This window comes from Pelophylax lessonae, assembly GCF_965119305.1.
Source record: "Pelophylax lessonae genome assembly, chromosome: 10".
Classification (NCBI taxonomy): Eukaryota; Metazoa; Chordata; class Amphibia; order Anura; family Ranidae; genus Pelophylax; species Pelophylax lessonae.
Genome location: NC_138777.1, coordinates 85,251,403 through 85,275,186, shown reverse-complemented (window position 1 = coordinate 85,275,186; position 23,784 = coordinate 85,251,403). Strand labels below are relative to the sequence as shown.

The 23,784-nt window shown below is 41.1% G+C and overlaps 1 protein-coding gene across 1 annotated transcript in view; it reads left to right on the top strand.

Moving 5' to 3' along the window:
- The window catches only part of LOC309565967 (mucin-5B-like), a gene marked incomplete at its 5' end in the record, with an annotated part of 169,095 nt that overhangs the window by 119,161 nt on the left and 26,150 nt on the right, over window positions 1-23,784 (top strand). Inside the window, 6 exon segments of the mRNA XM_082270994.1 lie at window positions 1,376-1,975; window positions 4,646-4,831; window positions 8,889-11,740; window positions 14,705-14,879; window positions 15,982-16,229; window positions 21,025-21,208. Coding sequence (XP_082127120.1) covers window positions 1,376-1,975; window positions 4,646-4,831; window positions 8,889-11,740; window positions 14,705-14,879; window positions 15,982-16,229; window positions 21,025-21,208 — 4,245 coding nt within the window.

The window sequence follows — 23,784 nt, the reverse complement described above, 5'->3', positions numbered from 1 at the left end:
AGGCTCAGTGTCCCGTGGGCATTTCCTAGGACAGTCTGCATGTATATACAGCCTGCCTGGGAGCACTTACTCCTCCAGCAATCTACCCATCAAGGCTTTTGGATATTTCCATAACTCCCAAGAGCCAGCACACTGCATGCATCACAGCTGCAGTCTCTTAAAAGCGAAGTATGGGGTTTCTCTTTGTTTCCCCATTTATACTCACTTAGATGAATGTAGCATCAAACCAATGCTGCATCTGTCCCCCGGCGTTCTACACTGAGAACCGAGAGATGGAACACTGACGATCGCTCAGTTCTCACAGGTAACCGAGCAATGAGCTGCTGACTGTCAGTCAGCAACTCTCTGTTCTACCTCCTCCTTACTTATTGGAGCGCTGAGCTGTGTAGGGGGCGGAGCGACCGCCTCAGGGTCTCAGCGGCTTGCTGGGGGGCTGAGCTGGGTATCGGTCCAGGCACCTGGCGGATCCTGACTTCGTGCTCATGATGAGGCAGTGCCTTGACTGACATCTGTGACATCAGCAGGGAGCGGACTTTAGACCGCTCTCTGCTGAAAACGGGTCACAGGAGTGCAAAACGAACTTCACTCCTGTGATCCATAGGAGATGTACAGCCAAACAAGCTTTGGCTGTACATCTCCTGTAAGAGGAGTACTGAGGCAGGGTGCTGTGATATTTCCAGTCCCACACCCTGCTGGTTCCCCCCACCGCCATCAGTCATGATCTGTCTGCATTGCATAGAGAAGCACAGAGACTCAAAAACTGGGTAAAATTTTTTAAGTAAACATTTACATTTTCATTTAGATTGTGTTTTCAAAAGAACAAAAAAAAATTTAGAATATAGATGAAAAGATTACGGTAACATAACTCTTTTGGTAGTTAGATCGTGCACCTTTTATAGAAACTCTTCACTTCATCAAATAGAAAAAGAGGTACAATATATAAACTACATATCATTTTCTGCACAAGGAGTCAAAACAGAGGAAAGAAGGCATAAAATACAGGAAGAAACCTTAAAACAGATCCAGTAATCATAATTCTTGTATCCCTGTGACCACACTTGTCTATGGTGATAACCTTGTCATAGAGTTGGAGTGGATAGTGTTATTACTCTTTCTCCTTTTTGTATGAATTTATAGTGTGTGGAAAGACGGTAAATGAAATATGAGATCTACTGAGTATTGTAGGGACAGCCAAGTCCCAGAGTTAGTCAAAAAAAGACTGTCTGTTTAGTAAAAATCTTTCTCATCTCTATCTGATCTAGGCCAGTTTATGCAGAAGATCTACAATGTTCAGTAATGTAAAGATACAACTCTTTTTACATAATTATGATTTGTGTTTCAGACTGCTCTTCCTATACATCTGGAACAACTGTAGTTCCTGGGAACTGCACATGGTCAGACTGGATTGATGTGAGTTACCCGAAATACGAGCCAAATGGAGGGGATTATGAGACCTATGAGAACATCAAAAATGCTGGTTTAGAGATATGTGAGGAGCCACAGAATATTTCCTGCAGAGCAGAGAGATTCCCAGATAGACCACTGGAAGAGCTGGGACAGAAAGTGACCTGTGATCTCTCCACCGGCCTTGTGTGTAACAACAAAGACCAGACTGCACCCATGCCAGTGTGCTACAATTATCAGATCAAAGTCTACTGCTGTGAAGATATTGTGATACCTGTTATACCCACCTTACCTGAGTGGTGTAGATCAACCACTACAACTCTAAGTACAACAACAACAACTGTGTCTACCCCAACAACCACCACTGCAACTCCGACTACTACAGAGACTACACCACCAACCACCACTAAGACAACAACTACTACAACGACTACACCACCAACCACCACTGAGACAACAACTACTACAGAGACTACACCATCTACAACTACTACTACAACGCCTACAACTACAATTACTACAACTGAAAGTACAACATCCACATCCACCCCATCAAGCACCACAGTGACAGGTAAGTTCAGATTTTGCAGCCTTTTCAGGATTGTTGAAAAAGTGAAATATGGCTCAGACAGCATTGTACATATTTCAGAAATGGTATTGCACAGAGAGGCCCTTTACCTCCTCTTCTAGGATCTCCTGCTGGCGCTCTCTGCTCTTCCACTTCTGTGAGTGACACCATAGCAAGCTGGCTACTATAGGGGCACTTGTGCAAGTGTGCTCCATGGACACACACACCCGGGCCTTGCCCCACACCGCTCTCCCTCTTCACAGGATTTTATTCACAGCAGCAGGAGTTAATGGCATCTTGTGCTTCCTTTGTGTCCTATGAGAAGAGAAAGAGAGGAGAGCGGCACTGCAGATGGGCACAACACTGGATTGGGAAAAGATATAAGTACAGGGAATGCAATAAGGTAAAACATGTCTTGACTTTAGAACCACTTTAAATGCAGTGTAGGCAATATAAAATTTAAAATGTAGGTGAGTAATGAGCTTTAAACTGCTACTGAGAGTAAAAAGCTACTTTTAAAGAGTAAGTCCACTTTTGTTGAGAAAAAAAAACATTCCCCCTGGGTGGTCTATGTACATTACAAGGATTTTAACAAACTTTGCTTCAGATTCCTACCTTGTGTTGCTTTGAAGATGTAGCTGTTTTTTGTCTGTGTCGGAGTGAATCTGTATGTTAGTGGTTTTGTAATTATCAAGCAGCTGCTGCACCTGTAGGGTTCCAATGAGGAAAGTGGCAACGTCTGCATCCCTTTAGATGTTATTTCTCCTTGGTAGCATCCCACCAAAAATATATTTTCTGTTTGCAAGGGATGCCCAAAATTGAACTTATGTCTTAGTGCAGACTTCTGGGAAAATCAGCAAGTCAATCACACAAGCAGGCAGGAACTGACATATCTGGGGGGCGTTCTGTACACCATCTGTGTACAGAACGTCTCCAGGTAGCCATATTGCATTGCATTTTGCAGAACATTACAGTGGCTGCGGATTGAAATGGAAAGGTTATTTTATTAACATTCAATTACAATATGACTTGTGTCGCAATTGAATACAATATATCATTTTTTTTTTGCCACATTTTTCCCCACAAAAGTGGGGTTACCCTTTAACTATCCTGAAACAGTTTTTGAGATTCCTTCCTAATTTCCTGCCCCTCTATGTATATCTCACTGCACTGTAGTAGGATCCTTTTTTTCCCCATGATACTTTCAGGCTTACTTGATTATGTAACTTGATTATGTAACTATTCATCTACTTCACACAGATCCTCCTAATTGTTGAATTGTATGGGAAACGTATGGTCAAAACTCTTTTGGCTATACTTCTACATTGGGTCATGGAAGTGCACATAGTTCTACTGATACCAGGAGCCACTCAGCTGGTCCAGGCGCTGAGTGGATCCCGAATTTAAAGTTGGGATTCACCCAGATGGCTGGACCGGCAGTTGGCTCAGCCTCTCAGTGAGCCGCTGGGAAACTGAACCAGTCACTCCCAATCCAGGAGTGATTCAGGAGCATAAAAGAGAGACTGACAGTCACCTTCTCTCTGCAGACTAAATACCAAGCACTGAATGATCAGTGGCCTCTCTCATTTCTTAAATGCACATATTTTTGCTGAAAAAAATGTGCATGTATTATTTTTTTTTACAGGAGCCTGTAGAGCATTGCACTCGTGATCAGTGGATCGCTGGTGCAATGTGAGGCTCCTGCATACTCTCCCTCCATACCTTTGTGCCCATACCACTGTAAGGCTTTCTGTTACAAATTAATGGACTGTGAGGCTGCTCATCAGCGCCTTCGCAGTCTGCTGAGAACTGCAAGCCCTCTGCCTTAGTGACAGACGGGACTTGTAGTTTCTTTATTGATAGATTGCAGTGAACGAATGATGCGGCTGCGCAGATGGAGCCTCGCACAGCTGCATCATTTTTAAAGTGAGACAGCGGGTGTGGGAAGCGGATCCCCTTCCTGCTGTCAAAATGGAAAGGGGTGAATGGGGTGCATGGGGCATGATGTTACACCCTAAAGCATTTAGCATTTAGGTGCTAAAGATTAAAATCGTAATCCACATCAACCGGTCATTTATCATGTTGTTGAAGTCATACAGGTAACTGCATAATTCAAATTATTTTTATAGGTTGCAGCAAATATGAATGGTCATTTAGTTTTATTAAATCATTTCAACGGTGGACACTCCAATATTCTCACATTTTGTAGATTGCAAACCTCCTGGAAAGGATCAGCTTTTCAATAAGTCTTTTGCAGCCTACAAAAATATCAGGGACACATAATATGGATTTGTAGCTGTATTAGCACTTGAAGCTTATATTTTACATTAAATTGTACAGGCCCTGACTGAAGTTTAATAGCCTGGTACATAGTCCCCACTTTCGGTAAAATACTCCCTAAATACCAACAAACCCCCCTCCCCCAAAAAAAGAAGCACATTGCCTGTTTTGAATCATGTACATAATATGCAGCAACTATATATTCTCAACCATATACATAATATATATAATATTCATATAATAATATACATACAGTACATATGGTTCATCATATACATAACTTGAATATATACATACATGCATACAGTACATTATATATATATATATATATACATACTAACTATTTATTCTGTATTTTTGAACTGGGTTGTAAATAACTCATTGTGCCAAAAGCATACACATCCATTCCAACTACAAGCAAAATAACTTTTCCTACTACTACTACTACAATTATTCCAAGCACCACAACATGTACCACAGAGGAACCTGAGGAAACTACACCTGTTACCTCAGAAACTACTACAACTAAAGTAACTACAACTACTACTACTACTACTACTACTAAGCCTACTTCAACAGGTAACAACACTTTATTACATTTCATCCTATCTCTGTCTCTATGTACTGAAAAAGACACATTGTCTAGGGAAGAAAAATGCAAATAAAATGTCTGCATGTTTTACCACCCCTCCATTCCAGAGTTGCAGTTTCTGTTAGTGTTTTTTTTTTTTTTGAGAGTGACAAATGCCTGTGTCCTCATGGCTGCGTGTATTGGTTGCATCATCCAATCCCTATGTCACTGCTAAGTCCTAAAGTGACTTGGGGGTGACACTTCTGGAAATGTCAAATGTTGAAGACAATTATGGAGGCTGCTTTGCTGGAGTGGAAGGGTGGTTGGACATAATGGCCACCAAAGAAGTGCGATTACACTGTCTTCTTTTACAGGCAACCTTTATTAACATCTACCACCTCCTCACTAGAGATGAGTGAAACATACCTGGGATTTACAGAACACAAACAAAGTTTTGGTGTCAAACACAAACCCCATACAAGTCATATGGAGATGAATGTTAAAAAGGTTTCCAAACTGTGGCCCGAGGGCCGGATGTGGCCCTTTCCTTGCCTTTACCCGACCCTTGGGGCACTGTTTATTCCACTGATGCAAGGCACTATTCCTTCCACTGACACCAAAGACAGGGGACTGTTCCTCCCACTGACACCATAGATGTGGAACTAATTCGCCCGCTGACACCAATGATAGGGCACTATTCCTTCTACTGACACCAATGATAGGGCACTATTCCTCCTACTGACACCAATGATAGGGCACTATTTCTCCTACTGACACCAATGATAGGGCACTATTCCTCCTACTGACACCAATGATAGGGCACTAGTCCTCCTACTGACACCAATGATAGGGCACTAGTCCTCCTACTGACACCAATGATAGGGCACTATTCCTCCTACTGACACCAATGATAGGGCACTATTCCTCCTACTGACACCAATGATAGGGCACTATTCCTCCTACTGACACCAATGATAGGGCACTATTCCTCCTACTGACACCAATGATAGGGCACTATTCCTCCTACTGACACCAATGATAGGGCACTAGTCCTCCTACTGACACCAATGATAGGGCACTAGTCCTCCTACTGACACCAATGATAGGGCACTATTCCTCCTACTGACACCAATGATAGGGCACTATTCCTTCTACTGACACCAATGATAGGGCACTATTTCTCCTACTGACACCAATGATAGGGCACTATTCCTCCTACTGACACCAATGATAGGGCACTATTCCTCCTACTGACACCAATGATAGGGCACTATTCCTCCTATTGACACCAATGATAGGGCACTATTCCTCCTACTGACATCAATGATAGGGCACTATTCCTCCTACTGACACCAATGATAGGGCACTATTCCTCCTACTGACACCAACAATGTAATTTTTTTTACTCCTTCTGACCACCAAGCCTATTGCAATGTTTACTCCAACTGGCCACAGTCTGGCTCCTAAAGTTTGAAGGACAGTAAACTGTCCGTTTGTTTTCGAAAGTTTGGGGACCCGAGATCTAGGCTAATAGGCAAGAGGTTGTTGAACAAATGGCATGGACAGACTTGGCACTGCCCCAGGGACCATGTATCAAAGCAAAACATTTAAAAAAAATCTGTTTGGTGGAGGGCAGAAATTGTACTAGTACTTTAAGGGTAACATTAAAAATGCTGTAAAGTAGTGCATCTGTACATTGTATGCAACCTATTGCATTAGAACTGACATTTGAAAAGAAAAAGAAAAAAAATATAGTCTAAAAAGCCTGCAAATGACAGCACCCAACTGCTTCATTCTGACTGTAAACAAATGACCAGGGATTCCTAATATAGATGTTAATAGGAGACCTTCACACATAAAAAACAGGCAAAGATGAATTGGACCCTGCACCAATACTTGACTGAAGATCCTAAAAAGGTAAGTATAAAAAGATAAAAGAGCCAAACATGAAGCTAGTGGGGGTGGGGAGAGAACAAAGCCCTGAGTGGAGCTTTTTATGCACCATTTCCAGCCATTTTTTTTATTTTTTACTGTTGTTTAGAGTAGAAAAGATTTTATAACCTCTGTCATACTTCTATTGCCATCTGCATCCCTGTTGGGGAGATTTCTCCTCCTGGAAAAATAGAAAGCAGTTAAAATGACATTTAGGCCGTTGTTTTTGAGATACCCCTTTTTTAATATTAAAGTACAGTAGATGCAAATTCAATCACTAAAATTTCATGTAAGCTTTACCATGGTAAAACAATATCAAATCATTTTCAATCTGCAGCTTTCATTAAAGTAATACCTGGTGCGTTTGGCATGAAAGTTCTTGTGTAGGCACTTCCTGTTAGAGGGTGACAGCACTCTCTCCTTGTCTACCAATTGTAGAAAGGTATGCAACAAAGGATGAAAAAAGTGAAAATAGTATTTTATGAAAGAAAAAGCCAGTTTATGACATAGTGGGGTTGATTTACTAAAACTGGAGAGTGCAAAATCTGGTGCAAAATCTGGTGCAGCTGTGCATGGAATCAGCTTCTAACTTCAGCTTGTTCAATTAAGTGTAGCACCCTCCTAGGTAAGTGCTAGGTTGGTAAAAGCTTAGCAGCTGTATCTGCTTATCAGGGGAGCCTGATTGTTAGTTCTGCCTGTTGCATGTGTCCAGAGTGTGATTCATCTGGGCTGAGGGAGTGTCCCCACTGTATCCAATGGGATAGCCTGTTGGACAGTGGCGGAAACCCAGCCAGTGACATACAGGCTTTTGTGGCTATCCCAGTGGGTTGACACAACGGTGGTGCATTCTGGGATAGGTCATAAAAGCCGGGGGCACATGTGACAGGGTGTCTTTGGGCGGGAAGCCAGGTCCCGGGAGGAGGGTGATGGCTGTCTCTCCTCCTGTCAGCAAGGAAGGTGGTCACAGGCAGTCGGTCTAGTGGACCAAGTGTGTGATGCTGAGCCAGGAGGTCCAGGATACTGACGAGTGGAGCTGAAGGCAGAGCAACCCAGGGAAAAACAGTGTCCGTGGGGACCAGGAAACTTGGAATTAGTGGACAAGGGCTAGCATGCATGGGAAGTGAGAAAGGGGGTGCCAGGTTACGACCCTGAAGAGGAATTCATTCAGGAACATATCTTTTACTTCACTTCAGTGGCAAGGTGAAGCAGCGGCCTTGCCGCACACACTACAGTCAGTCAGTCGTCCTCAGAAATTGTGCATAGTTCAAGTTGGAGTATCCGACTCATCCCTTCTCCCATCCAAGTTCTAAAATAAAACACAAAAAAAACAAATCCCCTCGACTGTTCATTGTCTGAGCCAAGTCTTAAAGTGATACGTTTTACAGACTGTTGCTATGGGTAACCCAGGGGAATCCACACTCAGCAGCTCCCTAGGGGGCAGTGCTACATAAGCTTTGACAATAAAACCTGGAAGCTGATTGGTTTCTATGCACAGCTGCACCAGATTTTGCACTCTATGGTTATAGTAAATCAACCCCAATGTGCTTTGGCAAACAAAATGCCATTCAGTTACTTTAATCATGACAATAGTGGTTGGGATTTGTAAATATTGTGTTCGTCATTTTGGGCCTCTTTTCACACTAGTGGACCAGTCAGGTCTGCCTCTCAGTTTTTAAGGTGATCCCGATCGTTCCCTCTAGTCTCCTCTATGGAGCGGCAGGTGTCATTGTCAATGTTGACACCCGCCAACATCTGATCCAATTCTACCTACTAAAAACAGAGAGATGGGGATCTGTTCTCCATCCATCTGGTGGATCAGATCAGATGGCAGTCAAGTGTAAATGGACAGGCAGTCTGTTTACATCCGACCGCCCATAGAGGAGATTGGGCTGTGTCTGCTCTGCACAAGCGGAGAGAACATGGACCATCCACTAGCCTTCTCACCAGGGATCACACCAACGGAGCCCGCCCCATGTGTAAGGGGCCTAAGTTAATATTTTAAAGCTGGACTTTCAATAAGTTAAAAAAGTTTGAACACACATGTATCTATTACAACTGGAAACGTCACTAATCAGAATGCGGCTTACTAACTTATCTTTTTATTTCTTACATCTCCTACAACGACTGAAACAGCGTCCACCACAACTTCTGTAACCACAACTGAATCCACAACAACAACAGAAACCCCTACTACAACAGAATCTACAACACCAACAACTACTACCAGAACTACTACAACAACACCCACCACAACCACAACTGAATCCACAACAACAGAAACCCCTACGACAACAGAATCCACAACAACCACTACTACAACTACCACCACAGCTACTACAACACCCACCACAACTGAATCCACAACAACAACAACAGAAACCCCCACTACAACAGAATCCACAACAGCTACTACCACAACTACTACGACACCCACCACAACCACAACTGAATCCACAACAACACCAACAACCACAACTACAACTACTACCACAGCTACTCCAACACCCACTACAACCACAACTGAATCCACAACAACCACAGGAACCCCTACTACAACAGAATCCACAACAACATCAACACCTACTACTACAACTACTACCACCGCTACTACAACACCCACCACAACTGAATCCACAACAACAACAGAAACCCCTACTACAACAGAATCCACAACAACTACTACCACAACTACTACAACACCCACCACAACCACAATTGAATCCACAACAACACCAACAACCACAACTACTACCACAGCTACTCCAACACCCACTACAACCACAACTGAATCCACAACAACCACAGAAACCCCTACTACAACAGAATCCACAACAACGTCAACACCTACTACTACAAGTACTTCCACAGCTACTCCAACACCCACTACAACCACAACTGAATCCACAACAACAACAGAAACCCCTACTACAACAGAATCAACAACAACATTAACACCTACTACTACAACTACTTCCACAGCTACTCCAACACCCACTACAACCACAACTGAATCCACAACAACAACAGAAACCCCAACTACAACAGAATCAACAACAACATCAACACCTACTACTACAACTACTACCACAGCTACTACAACACCCACCACAACTGAATCCACAACAACAACAGAAACCCCCACTACAACAGAATCCACAACAACTTCTACCACAACTACTACAACACCCACCACAACCACAACTGAATCCACAACAACCACTGGAAGCCCTACTACAACAGAATCCACAACAACATCAACACCTACTACTACAACTACTACCACAGCTACTACAACACCCACCACAACTGAATCCACAACAACAACAGAAACCCCCACTACAACAGAATCCACAACAACTTCTACCACAACTACTACAACACCCACCACAACTGAATCCACAACAACCACAGGAAGCCCTACTACAACAGAATCCACAACAACCTCAACACCTACTACTACAACTTCTACCACAGCTACTACAACACCAACCACAACTGAATCCACAACAACAACAGAAACCCCTACTACAACAGAATCCACAACAACTACTACAACACCCACCACAACCACAACTGAATCCACAACAACACCAACAACCACAACTACAACTACTACCACAGCTACTCCAACACCCACTACAACCACAACTGAATCCACAACAACCACAGAAACCCCTACTACAACAGAATCAACAACAACTACTACCACAACTACTACAACACCCACCACAACCACAACTGAATACACAACAACCACAGGAACCCCTATTACAACAGAATCCACAACAACATCAACACCTACTACTACAACTTCTACCACAGCTACTACAACACCCACCACAACTGAATCCACAACAACAACAAAAACCCCTACTACAACAGAATCCACAACAACTACTACCACAACTACTACAACACCCACCACAACCACAATTGAATCCACAACAACACCAACAACCACTACTACAACTACTACCACAGCTACTCCAACACCCACTACAACCACAACTGAATCCACAACAACAGAAACCCCAACACCAACAACTACTACCACAACTACTACAACATCCACCACAACTACTACCGAATCCACAACAACAACAGAAACCCCTACTACAACAGAATCCACAACAACACCAACAACCACTACTACAACTACTACCACAGCTACTCCAACACCCACTACAACCACAACTGAATCCACAACAACAACAGAAACCCCTACTACAACAGAATCTACAACACCAACAACCACTACTACAACTACTACCACAGCTACTCCAACACCCACTACAACCACAACTGAATCCACAACAACAGAAACCCCAACACCAACAACTACTACCACAACTACTACAACACCCACCACAACTACTACCGAATCCACAACAACAACAGAAACCCCTACTACAACAGAATCCACAACAACACCAACAACCACTACTACAACTACTACCACAGCTACTCCAACACCCACTACAACCACAACTGAATCCACAACAACAACAGAAACCCCTACTACAACAGAATCTACAACACCAACAACTACTGCCACAGCTACTACAACACCCACTACAACTACAACTGAATCCACAACAACAACAGAAACTCCTACTACAACTGAATCTACAACACCAACAACTACTGCCACAACTACTACAACACCCACCACAACTACAACTGAATCCACAACAACAACAGAAACTCCTACTACAACTGAATCTACAACAACCACTACTACAACTACTACCACAGCTACTACAACACCCACCATAACCACAACTGGATCCACAACAACAGAAACCCCTACTACAACAGAATCCACAACAACACCAACAACCACTACTACAACTAATGCCACAACACCAGAAACCACTACAACAACCACTAAATCAACAACCACTAAATCAACAACCACTAAATCAACAACCACTCCCGTAACGCCTACAAAACCTCCTGGCTGCCCTTTTGAACCTCATCGGGAGGTGAGTAATCTCTTTACTTTATATACATTAAAAAAAAAAATACATATAAAATGAAATGTCTGAGCTTATTGTAAATCTTCTACGGTTGTGTATCTGTGTTAAAATGTTTTATTGCTCATTATACCACTCGATAAAAAATATATGACAATGACAAGTTTACAGCTGTGTTGGTCGTGTTCTTCTGCTCTGCTTCAGGGAAGACCTGCCCAGAACTGACCCAAAACCTACCAACACACCTTAAGACTTGCAAAAGGGGCTTTATTAAAGTATCAAGAGAAGTACAGAAGTACATTTTGAGTAAATAGTAAACTACACAAATAATATACACCAATCGGTCATAACATTATGACTGGTGAAGTGAATAAGGTTGATTATCTTGTTACAATGGCACCTATAAATGGGTTGGATATATTGGGCAGCAAATGCACATTTTGCCCTTGAAGTTGAGGTGTTGAAAGCAGAAAAAATGAGCAAGCTTAAGGAGTTGAGCAAATTTAACATTGACCAAATTCTAATGGCTAGACGACTGGGCCAGAGCTTCCCTCTTTACAACTAAAACAGCCTCCCCCTTCTAGGAAGATTTCCCACAAGATTTTGGATTGAGTTTCTGGGAATTATTGCCCACTCAGCCAGAAGAGCATTTGCAACATCATTTTTTGATGTTGGACAAGAAGATATGGCTTACAATTGGCGATGGTCAAGGCTTTATGCAAGTCACTCCACACCCAACTCATCAAACCAAATGGACCTAGCTTTTTACAGTCATTCTGGAACAAGGGGTCTTCCTCACACTGTTGCCCCAAAGTTGGAAGCACACAACTGTCTAGAATGTCTTTGCATACTGTAGCATTCATAGTACCCTTCACTGGAAATAACTGAACTCAGTCGTTTTGAGGGGTATCTATATTATTTTGGCCATATTTTGTCCAATATAATGCATACTGCTTAATAAAGGCAAAGGTTTAAGTGTTTTTAAACAGGCTTTAACTAAAAAGGTCTGGTTCTGATGAGTGTCCGCTTTACAGACACCGCTGATTTCCTGGCCACTGCCATTAACCACTTTACCACTAGAGCATTTTGCTGTCTTACCTCTGGGCCACTTTTTGCGATTCGGCGCTGTGCGACTTTAACTGACAATTGCGCGGTCGTGCGACACCATACCCAAACAAAATTTACGTCCTTTTTTTCCCACAAACAGAGCTTTCTTTTGGTGGTATTTGATCACCTGTACGATTTTTACTTTTTGCGCTATAAACAAAAAAAGAGCGTAAATTTTGAAAAAACAACAATATTTTTCACATTTTTTTATATGAATTTCCCCCCCAAAAAAATGTAAAAATCTAAATTTTTTTAAATTTTTGGCCAATTTGTTTTCTGCTACCTATGTTTGGTAAAAAAAATTCACAATAAGCGTATTTTGATTGGTTTGCGCAAAAGTTATTGCGTTTACTAACAAAGGGAAAGATTTCTGTCATTTTTGGTGTTTTTTTTAACGCGTAATGGCGGCGATCTGCGATTTTTTTGCGGGACTGCGACATTGCGGCGGACAGATCGGACCCTTGACTGACATTTTTGACACTTTTGGGGGTACCAGTGACATTACTGCAGTAATCAGTGCTATATATATGCACTGTTACTGTAAAAATGACACTGGCAGGGAAGGGGTTAATTTTTATTGGAGAGGGAGGGGTTAATGTATGCCTGGTGCTTACTGACTTGTGTGGGGGGAGGTGACTGAGTGACACAAGGACAGATCCAGGGTTCAGCTATGCTGAACCCTGCAATCTGACCCTGCCTGTCACTTGGGAGATCCGCCCGCTTGTGTTTACACAAGCAGGCGGATCTCCACACTAGATCCCCGTCGATCGGGGAAGAGTGGCGGCGATCGCTGCTGCTCCTCCCCTGGCCCGACTCCCGATGTGACTGAATACAGCGGGAGCGAGGGGAGTGTCTGACGACGTAGTACTACGTCGTCAGACGATAACGAGCCACTTTGCCGCAGTAGTACTACGGTACTCAGACGGCAAGTGGTTAAAGGCCACAATAGGTTACCTCTAGTAAGCCTAATTTAGCCTAATAAGGCTTTTTGCATAGCAGTTGTCCACTAGCAAATATAAATAATAGTTTATGCTTTTTCTAAAGCTATGGATGTTTTCATATCCATGTGCATTCTTGTGAATATTTTAGGTACGTTTTTTTGTAGTCAGATAATATTTTAGACTGCTTTTTTAATGTAATGGTACCTAAATACGTAGGAGCCTGTTAATATGTTAATAAAAAAAAAAAAAAGAAAGAAAAGCTGGATGGATGAATGTCAAAAGCATTTTCCCAGCCATAACACATTTTTTCTTGTATTTTGTCGATATGATTATATCCTGTGATTGTCAGCTCATTCAAGTGACCATAATGCAGAATTTCAGAATTTCCAAGCTTGAGGTATTTCAGAGAATTAGCTGCATTATAGCCACTAGATGGTGATTACAGCCATAGGAAAAAAATCTTACTACATAGTAGAGAAAATTATGTTAGGGGAAAATCATGCAGTTTACTGCCCAATTTATTTGTGGGGGGGGGGGGGGGGTTTGCTCACACATAATGTTCATACAGCTTGGAAGGGGGGGCGCAGCTTGCCATGTTGGCCCTAGGCTCTAGGTGACCTCGTCCCAGTACTGCGGGTGATTGAAGAGAGCGCAGCTCCACCTTACCTACTCAGCACTTTGCAAGATGAATATTCACTTTGATAAGTCAACAGTCTTGATTCCTCATTTAATCGACTTGTACTGGGTTTTATAGCTGTGGATTCTGGGATACTTTCCTTGTCCTTTATCTATTGGATGCTGCAAAACATATACAAAAATGCCAATATCAACCAGCACAGTGGTATATTAATTAGATAATATTATATAAGAATCGTTTTTTTTAATGAATATTTTACAAATACTTACAACCTTTTTGTTTCTCTAGCATAATGAAACTTGGATGCTGTGTAACTGCACCATGGCGAGATGCCTGGAAAACAACACAGTGGAGATCATTGAACTCAAGTGTGAGCCTCCACCTAAAATTACATGTGCCAATGGTTACGAACCAATAGCTGTACCAGACGATGACTTATGTTGCTGGCACTGGGAGTGCGAATGTAAGTGTTTCTTATTTCGATCATATCAGTACCTTTTCTTCATTTGCCTACCATATCCAAAAATACAGAATGCATGCAAGCTTTGGGATACAAACACAAGTCCAAGTCCCCCTAAAATTAAAGGGTTACTAAAAAAAAAAAAAAAAAAGAGGTAAAATATTGGAGCTTACCCAGGCTTTAGGTTTAAAGGCTGCATTCATTTTCTTTTTTTTCAGGTTAAAACATTTTCAACAACTGCTGATCTTGCTAGAAATAATTTTTCTTGATTATTCCTGTTGATTGGATGAAAACAAAAAAAAACATTATCCTTCACCCTCAAACGAATAATTTACCCATCCCCCTGTAATAGAGATGAACAAAGGCAGACATTTTTGAAGTCTAACCTGTGTGGCAACTATGGCTCCCTCTCTAGATACAGAAATGAGCATAGTCACCCAGTGGTAGGAAGTATATTATTTCTAGGGATGCCAGGTGAAGATAACATGGAAAAAAAAAAGCCCCAAAGGCCTAACTCCTCTATGTGTGTAGCTTGAGAATTATGCCAGTTAATACTTTTTTATGTATTCACTAAGGGCTCTTTCACACAAGTGGCAATGACTACTGATTCTCCAAAAAGCGATCCATGCTCAGATCACTTTTCAGAGGCATTTGACAGGCAGTGAGGAGGAGGAGACTACTTGCCTCCTCACCACCTATTTTAACCCCCTAAATGCCGCACTACCATGCGGCCCCATTCACCTGAATGGATCATGTTTGGTGGGTGGTAGTGGGTATAATTCCTGTAAAGACCGTGAAGCAAAGATCATGGCCCTGGCATGTGTACACCCCCACCACTTCCTCTGCAGGTAAAGAGGAGCAGCTGGATTGGTGGTAAAACTGTAGCACAACCTTTGGGTTTTACTGCCCACCCCCCCGACCGCTAGTGTGAACAAGCCCTTAATCAGTCTGGAACTCAATAAAGGATATAACATCTTCCAACTGCCTTGAATAAGTGATTTTATTAATTCTAATATCAAATAAAAAAAAAAAAAGAGGATTACTATGTACAGTAGCAAAACTTAGTTTTATTTCTATAACTGCAAACTTTTATTCTGTCATCTAGGTGTTTGCAGTGGTTGGGGTGACCCCCATTATATCACATTTGATGGCACCTACTATAGCTATCAAGGTAACTGCACCTATACTCTAGTGGAAGAGATTAAAAAGAAGGTTGATAATTTTGGAGTATACATCGATAACTATGACTGTGGAGCTAGGGACCGAGTATCTTGTCCACGTGACATCATTGTCCGTCATGAAACTCAGATAATACGCATTGCTGCAAAGACCCTGACGCCTATCAACTTACAGGTAGGATGCATATGTATTCATTATGTTGGTTATAAACCAAAATGCCTACTCTTACAGATTATGGGAAACTAATAATAATGTGATATGTGATGCAACCTGTATTTTTTTTACCAAAAAAAGGCAGCAAAAATAATAATTTTGCATAACGACAAACAGATTAATTTTCAACCCCCTTATTTAATAAAATACCAGTAAATCTTAAAGCAATCTTAACATGTAATGAGTTTCGGGAATCCTAGCTGAAGGTGGGTTTTCCTGCTATCTGAGTCTAACTGATTTCTAAGTACAATCGAGGCTTGCTAAGCATTACTTCTTCATGGGTATTTCTAAAGTGTAAACATTTTTTTTTAGATTTTGAATAGAGTGGGCAAGTGTTAGAATCTAGCAGTTTTGTTTATTGCTTCATGTTTTCTTGCTAGTGAATTTTACCTCCTCTATTGTTTTCCTGACCATTGTCAACCTATGAGATATCTAACATTTTACAGTTGTCAAAGGTACAGGAGGGGAAAGGAAATGTTCCGCTGAGGTCTATTTTCATTGTGAATACATTTTCCCTCATTCTCAGTTGTGTTCCAGTGAAGTGAAAGAAAATCTCCCCCAGGGCAAAAGATAAAAAGCATGGCAGGAGATTTACCATCCCTTATTCTATCTAAAACTGAAAAATGATTTTTAGCTTTAAACATATTTCCACTTTTGCAGCCACTTTGAGATGACAGCTACTTCATATTTTTTATATTTTCTCATTCACATAGCAGATCTTAAAAAAAAAAAAACAATGAATAAAAATAACTGCCTTTTACTTATTTTTCGAAGACTTCAAAACGGAATTTTATCTTATGCAGGAGGGGGTCGGAAATCAATGTTTACCATAGCTAATTGTTTACCATAGTTAACTCTATAAGTACTCTGCTGGAAGATCTAATTATAAGTTGTACACTAGATTTGAATGCTGTGGGGTTAATTTACCAAAATTGGAGCTTGCAAAATCTGGTGCAGCTCTGCACAGAAACCAGTCAAATCCATTTTTTGTTTTGTCAAAGCTTAATTGAACAAGCTGAAGTTAGAAGCTGATTGGCTACCATGCACAGCTGAACCACGTTTTGCATTCTTCAGTTTTAGTAAATCAACCCCTGTCTGTCCTAACAAATGGTTAAAGATCTAGAGCTTAGGTTTCTTCATTCTACGTTATTGAGGGATTACTCAATGGGGAGATTTATCAAAACTGGTGCACACAGAATCTGGTGCAGCTGTGCATAGTAATCAATCAGCTTCTAGGTGTTATTGTCAAGGTTTAAACAATATGTGAACAAAACATTTTATATTCCTGTCTTCTGTACCATGGACCTGTATAAAAAAATATCCTGTTCTCTTTCTATTGCTTCCTTTGTGCTTAATCCCTGGTGATCCTGCCATTTCTGTCTAAAATAAACTGACCACACTCGCCATGAGAGCACAGTGTGGTCAGTATTCTGGCTGTGTTGGGAACTCAGTTTGCTTTCCTCCAATGATCAGACTTGTTGTGACCCCCAGCACAATCTTTGACTGGGAGGACTAGTGTACTCCTGTTTCTCTTCCCCCACCCACCCATAGTGATGTCGCGAACCTAAAATTCGCCGTTCGCGAACGGCGAACGCGAACATCGGCAAATGTTCGCGAACCGGCGAATCGGGCGAACCGCCATAGACTTCAATAGGCAGGCGAATTTTAAAACACACAGGGACTCTTTCTGGCCACAATAGTGATGGAAAAGTTGTTTCAAGGGGACTAACACCTGGACTGTGGCATGCCGGAGAGGGATCACGCAAAAAAAAGTTCTTAAAAATTATAATTTTTTGATAGAGAGCCAATTATTGGAAAAATTAAAAAAAAATAAAAATAAAAAATTTCTTTGGATTTAGCATCTGGTGGGTCTAAAAAGTGTACCTGTGAAGTTTCAGCTCTGTAGCATGTCCAGAACCCCTAAAAAACAGCATTTGTCTTATATTTTCAGGAATATGGCTTCTCTGCGGCTGGCTTTTTCTCTTGCAGGCATTTATCGGGCATTTTTTTAGGCAGGCATGTCATTTTTTGTATTTAGTGTCTGGGGGGTCTAAAAAGTGTACCTGTCAAGTTTCAGCTCTGTAGCATGTCCAGAACCCCTAAAAAACAGCATTTTTCTTATATTTTCAGGAATACGGCTTCTCTGCGGCTGGCTTTTTTTCTTGCAGGCATTTAGCGGGCATTTTTTTAGGCAGGCATGTCATTTTTTGTATTCAGTGTCTGGGGGGTCTAAAAAGTGTACCTGTCAAGTTTCAGCTCTGTAGCATGTCCAGAACCCCTAAAAAACAGAATTTTTCTTATATTTTCAGGAATACGGCTTCTCTGCGGCTGGCTTTTTCTCTTGCAGGCATATATATCAGTGGTGGGTGGGCAGTGGCACAGTACACTCTCTGTGGACCTGACAGCAGTTACTGGCACCCAGGCAACTGCAATTTAAAAAATATATATATATTTTTTTACTTTGCAAGCTGCTGTGCCACTTTATATATCAGTGGTGGGTGGGCAGTGGCACAGTACACTCTCTGTGGACCTGACAGCAGTCACTGGCACCCAGGCAACTGCAATTTAAAAAATATATATATATTTTTTTACTTTGCAAGCTGCTGTGCCACTTTATATATCAGTGTTGGGTGGGCAGTGGCACAGTACACTCTCTGTGGACCTGACAGCAGTCACTGGCACCCAGGCAACTGCAATTTAAAAAAAAATATATATTTTTTTACTTTGCAAGCTGCTGTGCCACCTTATATATCAGTGGTGGGTGGGCACACAGTGGCACTGCAGTGGGCACAGTACACTCTGTGGACCTGACAGTAACTGGCAGCCCAGGCAACTGCAATAATAAAAAATATATATTTTTTTCAATTTATTGCAACAAGATGCTGTGCCACCGTATATATATCAGTGGTGGGCAGTGCACTGCAGTGGGTACAGTGCACTCTGTGGACCTGACACAGCACTCACTGCAATTATGACAGAGGAAAAAAAAAAATATTTTTTAAAATGCAAGGTACTGTGCCTGTGCCACCCGAAATGAGTGTGGTGTGCACACAGTACAGTCTGTGGTGGGTCTGTGGCCTCTCACACACAGCGGGCAGGCAACTGCAGTGTACAATAGATATATATAGATATATATATAAGGAAAAAACTCTATTACCTTACCAGCCCTTAAAAGGGCTTTTGGGGACACTATATATATATATATATATATATATATATATATATATATATATATATATGTATATATATAAATAAAAAAAATCCTCAATTACCAGCCCTTAAAAGGGCTTTTGGGGACACTAGATAGATATAGATATATATATATATATATAAGAAGAAACAACTCAATTACCAGCCCTTAAAAGGGCTTTTGGGGACGCTAGGTATATATATATATATATATATATATAAAAAAAAAAAAAAAACACAAATACCAGCCCTTAGAAGGGCTTTTTGGGGTGCTGATATTACAGCAGTAGTGGACCAAGAACACTGCAAGACCAGGAACACTGACTAACTGTCCCTAGCTTAACAGCAGCAGCAGCAGCAGCAGCAGCAGCAGCAGCTCTCTCCCTACTCTCACTACACACACTGCTTCAGAATGATCTAAGATGGATGCTGCCCTTGCTTATTTATAGGAGGTGGGAGGGTGTGGGAGGGAGGTATGCTGATTGGCTGGAAATGTGTCTGCTGACTGTAAAGTTCAGGGTCAAAGTTTGCCTCAATGATGTCTTATGGGGGGCGGACCGAACATCGCATATGTTCGCCGGCAGCGGCGAACGCGAACATGCTAAGTTCGCCGGGAACTGTTCGCCGGCGAACAGTTCTATACATCTCTACCCACCCACCTCTTTATGCAGCAGAGAACAGAGGGCATGTGATCACTTATAAAAAAGGGGGACATTTATTTATAATGTTTATATACCGGTGTGTGTGTGTATATATATATATATATATATATATATGTTTTGCCTCTAATGTATATTTTAAACTGAATGGATTGTTTTACAAGGTGATCCTTTACATATAGTTTAATTGAACAAGCGGAAGTTAGAAGCTGATTGGTTACTCTACCCAGCTGCACCAGATTATGGGTGAACAAGTTTTAATAAATATCCCCCAGTGTGTCCCTCTTTGTCAGTGGGGGCAGGCTGAGTTTCCTCCCATTTCAAAGTGTTCAGAGCAGCTTGTAAAGATAAGAAATACATTTTTTATAAATGTTCTTTACAATTTTTAGGTATGCTGTGTGAATGAGAACACAACAAACATATAGTGGGGTTTTTCTCAAATTCGACTTAAAAAAGTGGAAAACAAATAAGGCAATCAGTACTTAGCAAATACTCCCACTTTAGGGTTCAATACTGAAACTCATTATTGTTAAGCAGACTACTCAATACGCCTAAAATAGAAGACAACCATAGAATCCCTGCAAAATGCAAACACAAAGGAAAACACCTCAAGTTGTTGGATAGATATGTGAATCTGTAGGAAGTGGGCATAAGATAGAGACTACCGAACATCCTTTTAGCATACATAATAATGTTAATTTGAGCAAGTGCAAATTAAAGTGTAAGTTAACCATTGATATATAATATAGAGGCATATGTCTGAAGGAAGAAGCATAAGAGGCCTTACATGGAAAATCAGTTTGCAAAATTGGTTCCTTCCTTAGGACTATAAATCACAAAGTTCTAAGCAGCTACTACTGCCAACTCTAATCATGAAAAAACTTTCTTCTTTTGTCCTGTTTATCTAGGTTATTGTAAACGATGAAATTGTAGCAACCCCCTATACAAAGTATGGAGTGAATGTGTATAGATCTGGAATCAATTATGTGGTCGAAATTCCGGAATTGAAGGCTAATATCACATACAACGGCATGTCCTTCTCCGTCAAACTACCATATCGTCTTTTTAGAAACAATACACAGGGACAGTGCGGTAAGCTTCTGTTGGGATCTATATTTGCAAAAAAGATTCAAGTAGCACTCCAGTTAAATCCTAACTATAGCTAAACCTGCTCCCACCCAATTCTAAGCCTATTCCAACAACCCTATATAGGAAAGAAGTCTATACTTACCTATTCTGAATGTATTTTGGTCCGATTACATGATCTCCTCGGAGGTCAGCTTCAGTGAAGAGGGGAGATAGACAACAACGCCTGCAAATCCTGGGTAATGACATCACCCATAGGCTTACTGTGGGGCATCAATTGTCACCTGTCCCTCCTCTGCACTGAAGACATCGCTGACAGCTGATCATGTGACCAGACTGGAGCATCCTCAGCATAGGTAAGTATAAGCATCTTTCCTTTCACAGGGTTGTTAGAACAGGCTTAGAATGGAGGTGGGAGCAGGTTTAGGTATAGTTAGAATTTGACTGGAATGCTCTTTTAAACCTTTTATGTTTAGTGGGAGATTTACATTTCCTAATTTTCATAAGAATCATTTACTAAAGGTGGTTTTAAACCCAAACCTTTGTGAAAGAGGCTACTATAAGCCAAACGGAGGGGTGATTGTGTTTCACAAAAATTATTAAATCTTCAACAGATTTCCCATGTAGAGGTCATCATTAACAGAGTATATACAAGTTAACCATGTTCCTAACAGAGTTTTAGATATGCTTATATTTTTTAAATCATATACAATAGTATGTTTAATGTAACATGCTAGAAAATAAATAATGCCAAATCATGAAATGTGATGGCATAGGGGTTGCAAAGGGGTTCACAAGAGCTTCTTCTAGCAGATATTTGATTAGGCACACCATTTGACCTCTAGAAAGAGCAGTGTTTTTACCCTAGTTTTTCACCCTAGTACTGAAAGTGTGTTAGGGCTACAGAATACATAACAGGGAGTAGTTCTCTAGTTCTTGGCAGCAATGTAATGATAAGAGTGCAGTACAGGTATTCAGCACAAGAAGTTACCAGCTCACATGATTGTTTGCAGGATCGTCAGATTTTTTTCTCATACTTATGCAACAGCTAAACTAAAAACATCTTCAATGTGTTATCACACTTATCAGTATAAAGAGGGCCCTTATAGGTTCAAAAAAGGTTTTTACTTTGTGTTCCTATTTAACCCCTAATAAAACCTTAGCTAATTCTAATCAACACCTTCTTCTCCCTCTTAGCTTGTATTTTTTGCTGTTTTTTTTTTTTTTTCATTTATATTTTTAAATCATTCATATTTAAAAGAGATGTATGGTCAAAGCTCTTTTGGCTATATTTCTCATGTAGGTCATGGAAGTGCACCTACTTGTGCACACCTGTGATCCAGAATCTTCCAACAGTGGGCTAAAGTGTGCTTTTGGTTGATGTCACAGAGCTGCTCCAGACTATAGGGCAGTAATGGCGAACCTTTGCACCCCAGATGTTTATGAACTACATTTCCCATGATGCTCAACTACACTGCAGAGTGCATGAGCATCATGGAAAATGCAGTTCCAAAACATATGGGGTGCCAAGGTTCGCCACCACTGCTATAGGGGGATCCCAGCAATAATGTGGGCATCCACACAGATTCTTGGCCACAGCTGGCTCAGTATCTCAGCATGCCACCACCTCCGCAGCCTGGCACTACGGTGAGCACTGGAGGGGCAGAGCACAGAGCAACAATTGACAGTTACCACTCTGTGCCCAGAGCTGACCCGAGAACTGAGCGATCAGCAGTTTTGTGATCACTCAGACTTCCAGCCAACAGGGGACAGCTGAAACATTGGACATACAGTATACATTTTGTGAAACTTTATAAATCTGGTTGGTTGATATTCTGATTCCAATTGTTGAGATGATGACTATCCCTTGCTGAGACCACTATGCCTTTGCTGCATATAGCAGAAACAATCACTGTGGACAATCTTCGTCAGATAGCTGAACTCACTTGAAATCTATGAATGTCTTTATTACATGCAGATCACTGAGACAAAACAATAAGATGCGAGATACGGTAGATTTGATATAGAGGTTTAAAATAGTCAAAATGATTATTAGCTTTCCTAGCAGCAGTGTGTGTCCTAAAAGAAAGTATGAAGAAGCTCACACAAAGGGAAAATGAAATTACATCACAATAATAGGAAGGAAAATACAGAAAATTACAAGTAATACCAACAATGGTTACTAGGTGGCAGGATAATGAAAAATTATTACCCAGAAACAACATAGGCTGTATACACAAATGCCATCACATTTTATATGTACTGAGCAGAGAAGTGAAAGGAATGTGAATTGTATTTTAATTATGACTTTGTTTTGTTGTTCCAATATTTGGCATATTGCTAAAAGGTTCCCAGCAGAGTAAAGTACACGTAAGACCTCATGCACACTGGACTTTTCTGACACTGCTCTTAGGGATGTATGTCCTTTTTTTCTCTGCTTCTAACACCTCTACAAGTTTGCCTATGTTTCCATGCACAGGAAGGCATTTAGAAGAGTTTAGAGGCAAGGGTGTCCAGAAGCAGTTTTGGCAGAAAAAAGACATGCTAGACATGTGTAAATTCATGGAATCGTGCGTTAACAC